The 12,422-nt window shown below is 39.3% G+C and overlaps 1 protein-coding gene across 3 annotated transcripts in view; it reads right to left on the minus strand.

Annotated features, from left to right (window-relative positions):
* RNGTT (RNA guanylyltransferase and 5'-phosphatase) overlaps positions 1-9,852 on the minus strand; it is a 134,520-nt gene extending 124,668 nt beyond the window's left edge. For all 3 annotated transcript variants that reach the window (XM_039343100.1, XM_039343099.1, XM_039343098.1), the window contains exons 1-4: positions 9,624-9,852; positions 3,831-3,940; positions 2,581-2,684; positions 2,415-2,503 (exon numbers count right to left, since the gene is read on the minus strand). In XM_039343100.1, the coding sequence (XP_039199034.1) occupies positions 2,415-2,503; positions 2,581-2,684; positions 3,831-3,940; positions 9,624-9,687 (367 nt within the window). In that variant the 5' untranslated portion in view covers positions 9,688-9,852. The remainder of the gene's footprint in view (positions 1-2,414; positions 2,504-2,580; positions 2,685-3,830; positions 3,941-9,623) is intronic.
* Positions 9,853-12,422: the final 2,570 nt, after the last annotated feature.

Consider the following 12,422-nt stretch of genomic DNA (forward strand, 5'->3'; position numbering starts at 1 on the left):
ATGCTTCTTTGTCAAATTTTATGGGTGTTCATTAGTTATTTTAATACAATGCATATGCTTTCGATAAAGCAATATACACAGAAGACTAAATAAAAAAATCAATACAGGTAGTCCTTGACTTACAACGGTTCATTTGGTGACCATTCAAAGTTACGTGACTGAAAAAAGTGACTTATGTCCATTTTTCACATTTACGACTACTGCAGTGTCCCCATGATCACATAATCAGAATTCAGATACTTGGCAACTGGCATGTACTTATGATGGTTGCAGTGTCCAGAGGCCATGTGATCCCCTTTTGCGACCTCAAAGTCAATGGGGAAACCAGATTCACTTAACAACTGTGTTACTAACTTACTTATTACAGTGATTTGTTCAACAACTATGGCAAGAAAAGTCATAAAATAGGGCAAAAACTCACTTAACAAATGCCCCACCTATGGTAGCCATAGAAATTTTGGGCTCAGTTGTGATCATAATTTGAGGATTAGCTGCATAAAGTTTAACCCAGGTTTTCCACAATAAAACAGAGAGAGTCCATTTTCTTTTCACTCGAAATAAAATATTTAAATGTAGGCATCATTTAGAATTTGACCAATATATTTAACGATCCAAATGAAGACAATTGAAATGGAAGCTCCCTTAATCTTGCTGCTTCAACAGATTTTTTTTAAAAAAAACCTTTATTTCTGCTGCTTGTGTTTCAGCTATCAAGCTATATAATGAAAGTAAAAACGAATGATCTTGTACTCATATATCTTTATTTTGAATCTTATTTATTTATACACAAGCAAATATACTATATATTTGTAGAGAGCCAGTTGGGTCTACTCGTTAAGGTACCAAACTAAAAATTGGGAGACAGTGAGACATAATCCCGCCTTAGGCATAAAAGCCAACTGGATGGCTTTGAACCAGTCTTGCTTTCTCAGCTCCACCTCACAGAGTGGTTGTTGCGGAGAGAATAGGAACAGGAAGCAATACTCGGCATGTTCACTGCCTTGAATTACTTATAAAAAAATTAAGGTGAGATATACATACAGACAAGCAGACAGATTGTTGACATACCTGAAAAACAGTTTCCTAAAATAGTTAACATCTGTTCAAGACTTCATAATCAAAATTGGAATGCAGGTTATAATGCGCTAAACAACAGGTTCAAACATTAAGACTAAATTTTCTTTTGGTAATTAAATGAAGAAGTTAATAGGCTGCTGATACAATCATTTTGGCCTCTCTTCAAGAAAGCTAGACACTTGTACATAACCACATAAACAAATTATGTGGTATATAAGTAAAATAGCTCTTGTTTAAGAATGCTAATTGGGACCGGAAACTCTGTTAAGCAATGTGGTTGTTAAGTGGGAAAAACCAAGTGACCGCATTGTTTAGCAATGTCAATCAGAATTCAGCATTGCACTGCAATAAATGCTGTACGGTAAAGAAGGTAATTAATATTAAAAAGGAGTATACAATTCAATGAGGCATTTCCATAATAATATTTATTCCAGATCATTACACTTCTCTGTTAACTTTAGTTCTTGTACAAGTCCAGCATAATCAAGTGATGAAAAAAAACCTGCAATAAATTTCAAAGTTGATGTGTGTGTCAGCCCTATGAGACAGACAGATGAAGAAGCTGATTTTACAAGACCACTAAAACTATACTTTATTAAGGTCACTTTATACTTTATTAAGGTCACAGTAATAGAATCTAGCAAGTTTACTTGAGTTCTCCCCTTCCCTCCCTCTTCTCCTTCAAAGGGTTAGGGTGGGGCCAGTCTGTGCCTCTTTCTAATACTTCCCCCACCTCCACCCGTCTATTCAGCTTGCATGCATGCTTCTTCTACACCTCTTGTCCTAATCACTTCTGGATATCTTTTTCATGATCATCTCTATGACCCCCAACAATAGGTCAAGACTTAACTCTCCGATTAAATTATTTGGATTTCAGCTTTGATTTCATCTTGATACTTCCCTGTTCAGCAAGACATTGGTGATAGCAATATGCTGTGTAATTTATCTAGATCAGGGGTAGGCAACCTCGGCTCTTTTATGACTCATGGACTTCATTCTGGGAGTTGAAGTCCATGAGTCATAAAAGAGCCGAGGTTGCTTACCCCTGATCTAGATGAATGGAAAACTAAATACAGTTCATGACAGTCATTCAGGCTTGGCCCTTTTTACAAACATCATTCAAGAATGTTTCTTTCCAACATCCTGGTATTACATCCTACTTTGGGTTTTTTGGTTCTATTGCTCGCTGTCATGATTTGATGCTGGCTGGATGATTAAGTTGTGAAATATTTATGCACAACTACAATGGAGACTGGCAAATGGAGCATTAAGTATATTACATGGAAAAGCAACCAAGACAGATGGAAAACAGTCACATAGTAGGTTAATATACATACCTATAAGTTCTGTTGGGTTCTTATTACGGAACTGTTCACATATACGGATGAATGTTTCTGTGTTTTCAGGCGTGGGACACTCTCCGTGCCTATCAAGAAGAGAAGAGTCAAGTAAAGCCAAGGATTTTCCTCCATAAAACAATATTCAGGAGTCCCATTAGCTTACCCTTTACACTGAAGCTTTACATATACGATGCCATCTTTTTCTACATCACTTCGGTCATAGAACCTACTGGTGTTTGTCAAGTCTATTAACAGGCCCATTTTAACCTGAAAGTAATAAAATTAGAGTTTAATACAGATCTGTGGAATTACACATATGGTAAATATAACTTTATGTAGTTTATTTATTTAAAACATGTGTCTAGCTGCCCATCATCTAACCAACTTTCAGCCGCTCTCAATTAAAAGTAAAAACAACATATCAAATCATGTTAAAACTATAAACTAAACAGATCAAAACATTAAAAACAAGCAAGATCTGGTGCCAAGTCAACTCCTAATGGGCAATTATCCAATCTTATCCCAGCACCTGGGAGAAAAGCCAGGTCTTTGGGAGGGTAGAGGCCTGCCCAAACCTCAGGGGGAAAAGTGTTCCATAGGGCAGAGGCTACCACAGAAAAGACATACTTTCTAGCTCTCATTAGATATGCTTAGGGAAAGGCAGTCCTGCAGATAACCTGGCCCCATGCCATAAAAGGCTTTCACTGTGATAATCAGTTTATGATAAACATGCGCAACTCTAATGGTTAATATTCAGAAGTAGCTTTTTTGATGTTATACATACACCACAGAAATAACATGGCTGTGTATATCCCAAGTTGTCTCATTGGAAGCCTCACATACAGAATTTATAAGAGAAAAGATGGAGTCCAATGCTTCTCTCCCATTGCCAAAACTGCCCTTGTCAGGAGAAAGTGTGGTTTCTCCTCCTGCTGCCCATACACTCCCCTCCTGCTTTAGAGTTAGGAGAATCCTCTGAAACCAATTTGGGGAGAGGTATATAGAAAAAAGTAATAGGAGGGAAAAAAATACATTCTCTTAATTCTCCTAGATACAGCTCTGTCTAAGGAAAATAAGCATTGTATTTATGCGCTTTGTTGTTAACTTAAATGTTTTAACTTTGCTCTCCAATGTTTTAATCTTTTGATGTGTTAGTTGTTTCCTTTTATTATTTATAACACTGTGAGCCACTCAGAATCACTTGATAGTGAGATGGGCAGTATATAAATTAGATAGAGAGATAGATAGGGGGGGCAGGCAGATAGACAGACAGACATGTATTCCACCCATAATATATTGGGAAGATATTTCTAAAGTTAGCATGCTCAGAGAAAAAAATGTATCAGTAAAATAGTAAAAAAAAAACACCTTTATTATTTAGATAGTAAAGAAAAATTAAATTATATTCTTTACCTTGAGACTCTTTAAATAGTTGGATAACATAAAGGGATGGAAACGATACTCTTCAGCAACTTTATCATCATATTTTGGTCCTAGCATTGTCTTCAGAGGTAAAAATATTCCTGTTTGGGAGTAATTTTTAAAAAATGCACATAATGAACATGAAACTTCATAAAAAATGTCTGTTTGTTTGAATCATGTTTAACATTCTTCACTAGGACAAAGAACTACAACACAGAACTCAATATCATCTATAACGAAATAAAGTACTGGACTGTAAAAAAAAACTGAAGGGCTTTATTAAATAATTTCCCATTTATTGTGAATGCTCCTTATACAACTAGAGAAACTGTGTTATTTAACTAATCCCCTTATTAGCTATATCCAATTAATACCTAAACCCATGTATATTTAAAATAAATTATATGAGGAAGAATAAATCAACATTCAATCCAGATGCTGTGACATGGAGTTGTTTAGGGACAAAAAATATGGAAGGAATATTAACCATTTCTTCTGAGATAAAAGAGTACAAGAAAACTCTTGGATCTGGCCTAGCTACTGAATTATCAGAGGATAGGCATGAAAAACAAAGTGCTTCATTAGATTTAATTAATAGCCTAGTTGTCAACAAGGTAGCATAACATCTCCACTTGATTACAATACAGCATTCAACATGTAACTGTCTCTGAAAAGAAATTTAGTTTTAGTTAGTCCAAAATACGATTGTCCATACTCAAGCCACATCACTACAATAACTTTGCAAGCATTCTACTGCTGCAGTTTACTCCAACTGCATACATCTTAAATAACAGTTTTTAACCAATAGCTTTGGGGGTTTTATGTGTTACTTCATTATAATCAAAGTTATTCCAGTATTCAATATACAGTGCATTCAGAAAATATTCAGACCCCCTTTACTGCTGTCAACTTTGTTATGCTGCAGGCTGATTCTACAGTTGTTAAAATTCATTTTTTTTCTCATTAATTTACACTCAGTACCCCACAAAGTGAACCAGAATTTTAGAAATGTCTGTAATTTTTTTTAATAAAACCTGAAATATCACATTGGTGTAAGTATTCAGACCCTTTGCAATAACGCTTGAAATTTAGCTCAGGTGCCTCCCATTTCTCTTGATCATTGCTGCCACCTGTAGTAAATTAAATTGATTGGACCTGATTTGGAAAGGCACACACCTCTCTATAGAAGGCCTCACAGCTGACGATGCATACTGTAGCACAGGGGTGTCAAACTGCCGGCCCGCGGGCTGGTTTCATCATACCGGAGCCACGCCCACCCCATTGCCGGCAATGGCAAAAAAGCTCCGATACGTTGCACAACGTCACGTGACATCACGAGTTTGACATGTCTGCTGTAGTAGAGCAAAAGCCATGAGATCAAAGGAGCTGCCTGCAAAGCTCAGAAAGAGATCTGGGGAAGGCTACAATAACATTTCTGCTGCACTGAAAGTTCCTAAGAGCACAGTGGCCTCCATAATCCTCAAATGGAAGAAGTGTGGCACAACCAGGACTCTTCCAAGAGCTGGTCACCTGGTCAACCTTAGCAATCAGGAGAGAAGAGCCTTAGTAAGAGAGGTGACCAAGAACCTGATGATCACTCTGACTGAGCTCCAGAGATCCTGTGTGGATCTGGGATAGAGTTCCAGAAGAACAACCATCACTGCAACCTTCCATCCATTTGGGCTTTATGACAGAGAGGCTAGATGGAAGACTCTCCTTGGTGCAAAACATATGAAAGCCCGCTTGGAGTTTGCAAAAAAAAACTCACCTGAAGGACTCTCAGACTGTGAGGAACAAGATTCCCTGATCTGATGAAACCAAGATTGAACTTTTTGGCCTCAATTCTAAACATGTCTGGAGGAAACCAGGCACCACTCATCACCTGCCCAATATCATCCCAACAGTGAATCATGGCGCCGGTGGCAATATCATGCTGTGGGGGTATTTTTCAGCAGCAGGGACTGGGAGACTGGTCAGAGTTAGAGAAAGCTGAATGAAGCAAAGTACAGGAATATCCTCAATGAAAACCTGTTCTATAGCGCTCAGGACCTCAGACTGGGCCAAAGGGTCACTTTCCAACATGACAATGATCTTAAGCGCACAGCCGAGATAACACTGGAGTGGCTTAGGGACAACTCTGTGAATGTCCTAGTGCAGCCCAGGCAGAGTCCTGACTTGAACCCTATTGAACATCTCTGGAGGGACCTAAAAATGGCTGTCCACCAACAGTCGCCATCCAACCTGACTGAGCTTGAGAGGATTTGCAAGGAAGAATGGCAGATCTGTGCAAGGACTCTCTCAGCTATGGCTACCATTTATTCTTTGATCAACTGAGAATTGACAAGGACTTCAAATTCTGTATTGATTCTGTCTAGGGAAATGCCCTATGTAGAGCTAGAAAGCCACCAGAAATAAAGCATTCTTGAATTCAGAGATACTTGGTCTTGCTACTATTCAGTTTAAGCTTGTTTCTCCCTAACTAGACTAACAGCTTACAGGCAGTAAGAAAGAACCTCAACAGCATCACTTGGCCACTCTGGAATTGAGATACAGAACTGAGTATCATACATGCAATATTGACACCTGATCCCATGTCATTGAATAACTTCACCCACCAGCCTCACATAGATGTTAAATACGAGAAGAAAGCTGAGACCCAAAGAACCACACAAAGCAAGGACCTTACGTTCAATCTCTCTCCACCAACCTCTACTGCAGTGGTTCTCAACCTGTGGGTCGCGACCCCATTTGGGGTCGAACGACCATTTCACGGGGGTCGCCAAACAACGCAGTCCGCCATTTTTTCCCCTTTTCCTTAGCTGTGCTACTCCCTTTTATTCTATTGGCTTTTGAAAGCCAATAGAATAGACTCTCTTGAATAGAGTCTAATTCTATTGGCATTCAAAAGCCAATAGGAATTGTCCAGGCTGTCTCTGCCCTGCTGAGCCCGCCAAAAGTCCCATTCTGCAAACGGTGCTGCATCAGTTGAGTAGTCCTCGACTTACGACCGGTTGAGTAGTCCTCGACTTAGGACCAGTTGGGGGTCGCGGCATTAAAAAGGTTGAGAACCACTGCTCTACTGGAATTGATTCTAGATTGAGAAAGGAAGAAAACCATTGTAATGTAATGTCTCCATTCCCTATCCTCTGATATCTAATATGATATTCTTTAAATACCATAAATAATGGTATTGAAACCCACTGAAATATCAAGAATAATCCAGGAGAATTACACTATTGTTACTACCCCAGTTCCACCAGAGTATACTCTATCAATGTTGTTCCAGTGCTATAACCATGTCTAAACCTTGCCGGAAAGACGTCTAGTCTTTCTTGAGGGAAGGGATGCACCATTGCCTTCTTCAAGGCAGGAGGTATTATCCCCTCAATCAAGAATGCACTCGGCTGAACCATTACCTTAATCAGTCAAGACAGGGATCTGTTCCACTGATCACTGCACTGACAACGGTTAGAAGCCTGTCCACTTCCTTGAGATTCACAGACTCAAAACTTTTTCAGATAACAAAAATCCTGCCTCAGCCAGATTCCAACTTGGGACAAATCTAGAATATGTCCTCACTGCAACACTTAAATTCTTCTGATCTCTCCCTAGGCATATCTGACTCATTCTAAAAATAACCTCTGGTCAGCAACCCTCAGATATAATAACAACAATCAATTAACTGAATTTTGTGATAAATTTAGAAAACAAGAGGTACTTAGACTGAAACAATTTCTCCCAAATTTATTTTAGACAAACCATGGTTGCGAATATTTGCTTTTCAATTGCCAAGGAACTGGCCCAGCATTAGTTTTCCTTCCTTAACTGAAGCTCTATTAGGCTATTTAATGGTCAGGTTTTACTTTAAAGGATTAAATTAACAAGCACAATTAAGTGTTGCAAATAATTTCTCCAACCCTCTCCCCCCTTTCCCCTTTTCCTAAGACAGGCAAGAAGCTGTCCCTGCTATTTCTGCAGTGATAGAAGTAAAGGAAAGGTCTTCAAAATTTAATACTGAAAGAGAAATTTAAAATTGAATTTGCCGCAGTGGAAACTTATTGCCTGGACAAACAAGCTTATCAAAAACTATAATGGCTGGGAAACAGGAAAGGATAGCATAAAGGCAGGATGTAAGATAAATACGTAGGCAAAAATTAACTGGGTCTTAGAGTGGGAAAGGAAGAAGACAAGCTATAAAAACATCTGTAAAAGGAAATGGCTAGCCAGGAAAACTTAACTAAACTGAAAAGCAGGAAAGAACCTATCGTTCTAAGGGGCCCAGAACTCAAAACCAATAATTGAATATGTCTAATATTTTATATTATTAAAGTACATGTGATGTATGATTTAATATGTAGCAGGAAATAGGTAGGAGGCGGTCAGAAAGAGTGTAACCTCATAGTATCTCAGCCAATGGGGAAAGAGGAGGGATGTGGCAGCAGGGACAGGGCTGTATAAAAGAAGGGAATATTTTGGGTTGAAACTTTGGAGAGAACCAAGTTTTGATAGCTTCTCTCCCCGCTTATTGCAATAAACAAAACAAAAGGCCTTCCCTGTATCTTGGCTGGCTATTGGTCAGGCGAGCTTGCCTCTGGTCACAAAGGAAAGTGGCCAGGAGCATATAACATGCAGCATGGCTTACGTTTTTTATTTATTTGGGAGCATAATTAAACTAGGCCTTTAATTGGGAAGGTATACCTAAATCCAAAACTGGGAATCCACTGGTTTGCTCCTATCAGGCTGCTTGGAGATCATTTATGTTTCTGTTACTTGTAATGGTTCAGTGAATTGGTACTTAAGTGTATTCATCCATTACAAAAGGGTTCTTTTCTCTCTTTCGGAGTGGGAACGTTGAGAGAAAGCTCTGCATCTTTTCGTAGAAACACTATCCAAGCGGCTGAAGAGGAAACTTTCTCTCCGCCCCCAAATTCTAAAATCAGTCTCAGCACCTAATCAATGATTTCCCTATAGGGGTAGGCAACCTTGGCTCTTTTTTAAGACTCGTGGACTTCAACTCCCAGAATTCCTCAGCCAGCGTGGCACGTTGTCTGAGGAAGTCTGGGAGTTGAAGTCCACGAGTCATAAAAGAGCCAAGGTTGCCTACCCCTGCTGGCTCAGAAATTCTGGAGTTGAAGTCCACAAGTCATAAAAGAGCCAAGGTTGCCTATCCCTGCTGGCTCAGGAATTCTGGGGGTTGAAATCCACGAGTCATAAAAGAGCCAAGGTTGCCTACCCCTGCTGGCTCAGGAATTCTGGAGTTGAAGTCCACAAGTCATAAAAGAGCCAAGGTTGCCTACCCCTGCTGGCTCAGGAATTCTGGGAGTTGAAGTCCACGAGTCATAAAAGAGCCAAGGTTGCCTATCCCTGCTGGCTCAGGAATTCTGGGAGTTGAAGTCCATGAGTCATAAAAGACCCAAGGTTGCCTATCCCTGCTGGCTCAGGAATTCTGGGAGTTGAAGTCCACGAGTCATAAAAGACCCAAGGTTGCCTACCCCTGCTGGCTCAGGAATTCTGGGAGTTGAAGTCCACGAGTCATAAAAGAGCCAAGGTTGCCTATCCCTGATGGCTCAGGAATTCTGGGAACTGAAGTCCACGAGCCAAGGTTGCCTATCCCTGCCCTATACAAATAAGCCTGTTGGTCCAACAGAGCGAAGACCGCCCCCCACAATACAACCTGGGCCAGCTGTTCGGCCTCCACGTGCGCAGGAGAGGCTCAAGCGCCACAGGGCGGGAGGCTGTCTTATCAAAGCCCGGCACCCGGTCCTCCGTCCCGCCACAGCTTACCTGCCACGGGCTGTCCGCGCCTCGGGCAGTTCAGCCACCGCGGTGGGATTTTGTTGAAGGACATAGCAGGGCCGAATGCAACAGCCGCAGCCGCCGCTATCGGAAGCGCTCGCCGTCGGACGGGGACGGCACTCGGGGGACCCCGACAACAGTCGCTTCTTCGCCCCACTTCGTCGCCCGCAAGTAACGCCGACAACCCACAATGCCCCGCGGCCTATTGTAACCGGTTCCGGGATCTTTTATGCCACTGCCGTTCTGCCAATTCAAGAAGGGTGGGGCGGTGAGTCTCTATGGTAGCGTGCCTCTCTATAGGAAAAGGTCTTTTTTTTTTTTCCTTATAGAGATAGAAAGAAGAAGAGTAGTAGATGCGTTTTCATTTCAGGCTTGGTTTATGAATTTCCAATCACACACTGTAAAACAGTGCTGCGCAGGAATCTGCATTCATATTTTTTTTCTTATTTTAATTTTATTTATCTATCGTATTTAGAGACCGCCTATCTTCCTTACAGAGCGATTCTGGGCGGGTGTACGAATATAAATTTTAAATTGTTGTTAATAATCCTGTAAAAACCGCAAAAACAAATCGTGACGCCTGGCCTCCTAAATTCCCATCGTAACTTCCACACTGGAATAAAGCCACGTTAATGAAGCTTCGGCAGGGCAGGTGATTGAGAAAGGAGATGAAAATGACTATATATTTAAAATCAGTTCTTTTATGATGATCACACTTACTCTGAAGTCAGTGTGTTACAAGTATTTCATTCTAAAAAAAAAAATCAATTATGAAAGCTCAGACCAGCTTAGTACAACTCAATTTTATTAACGTGGACATTGTTCATAATGTCCACACCGTATCTGAGCAGCAAAGATGGCAGGAAGAGACACAAAAACTTAAAATTTTGTCGACATGGAGGCTTTTACAGCCAGTTACAGAAGCCCAACTCAAATGTCATTCCTCAGGCAGCTGACAGATCAGAGCTTTGATGGCCCTGCTGGCATGGAGGATAATCAGCTTAACTCTCTCTCAATCTCATACAGCTGTTGTTTCTATCCACACAGCAAAGCTGTTCTGTTTATTTCACCTCTTTCTTGGCAGCCCACAGCTGTTCTGTCCATTCTGTCTTCCAGTTTTCCCACTGAATAACAGAAGAACAGAGTTGGAAGGGACCTTGGAGGTCCTCTAGTCCAACCCCCTGGCTCAGGCTTATACCATTTCAGTCAAATCTCTTCTTTAAAACTTCCAGTGTTGGAGCATTCACAACTTCTGGAGGCAGGTTGTTCCACTAATTAGTTGTTCTGTCAGGAAGTTTCTCCTTAGTTCTAGGTTGCTTCTCTCCTTGATTAGTTTCCATCCATTGCTTCTTGTCCTGCCTTCAGAGTGATCTTATTTCTTCATACTGTTCCTTTGTTGGGAATGTTATGACTTCACTTTTGCCCATTCTGCTGCCTTCATAAAATTTCCTATTCATCCTCTAAAATGCTTGCATTACAATTTAATTGTACTAAAATAATCAGTACTGCATATACCTTAACAATAAACTAATGTTTGTAAACACCACAAACTGGTAGAAGCGCAAGACAGGCAAAGTTAGAAACATATTTGTTTTTATTGTCTTTTTTCTAACATGCATAAACCATAAAAAACAGTATAGTGGAAATCTTAGTGTTAAGAAGCCTATGATATGAACAATTTAATGTATTTTGCAGTTTATTAATGTCACACTCAGCTTTAGATGTAAAATTTAAGCAACTTTATACTGAACATTAACATTTTAGAAATCATAATTATTTCTAAACTTTCTTTTTTTCTTTATCTTTAAAGGGGTAAGCTATCTAAATCATCAGGGTTAATAATCTGTAGGCAGCCTCCATAAATATCACTCTTTCCAATAGTATAATGTACTATTTATGTTTTACAATAAAACAATATAAAGAAGGAAGCAAGGAAAATACAGTAGTTTGGTAAGCAAATAACTCAAGTTTATACAAGTTTTTTCCCCTACAGCAGAAAAGTAACAGTTTTTGTTTTTAAAATGAATAAATAAATATGCATTATTGCTTTGGACAAAAACAATCAACAGAAATGTTTGGGTAACAATGATCAGTAAATACAGTATCTGTCATTTCAGAATTTAAAGCAAAAACTACTTCAAATGTATGAGTGATTTACAAAACCAACATTACTGTCATCATTATCAATAAGCACAATACATGTTATTAGCATTTTAAGATCGTAGTAGGCCTCTATTTTTTTATCAGCAAAAACAGAGTGAATGCTAAAGATTTTTGGTGAGAAATTTTTGGTTCTGTATTTACATCTGGGCTACAGATCACTAGGTGGCAACATAGTTCCATCTATTTATACACCAAAAATGTTGCAAAACTGAGAGAGTGAGGTATTAGGAATCAGACACCAACTGGTCTAGTATCTTATTATTTAATTTTTATAATATATTGTATTGTACAATAAGGCAGTTATTTAAACAGACAGTGCATCCTTCTGGACTGTTGTCACTGGACAACTACAAAATATCATAATTAAAAATCATTCTGTGTCCTTCAAAAAAATAATTTTAACTTTAAAATACATTGACCTGAAGATTGTTAATGATTTATTTTCTTACGAATAAGCAGTCATGAATATGAAAACACGCGGTTGTGATTTGCTCTTTTCCTATATTTATTTGTAGGCTTTAGGCAATGTTCATGCTCTTCTTGTGCTCTCTTGTGTATTCTTTTAACACGCAATTCAGTATGTACTTGGTTGGACATATACTACTGATGGATTGATTCAATCAA

The sequence above is a fragment of the Crotalus tigris genome, unplaced genomic scaffold (assembly GCF_016545835.1).
Source record: "Crotalus tigris isolate CLP2741 ecotype Arizona unplaced genomic scaffold, ASM1654583v1 scf7180000017833.3397121, whole genome shotgun sequence".
Lineage (NCBI taxonomy): Eukaryota > Metazoa > Chordata > Lepidosauria > Squamata > Viperidae > Crotalus > Crotalus tigris.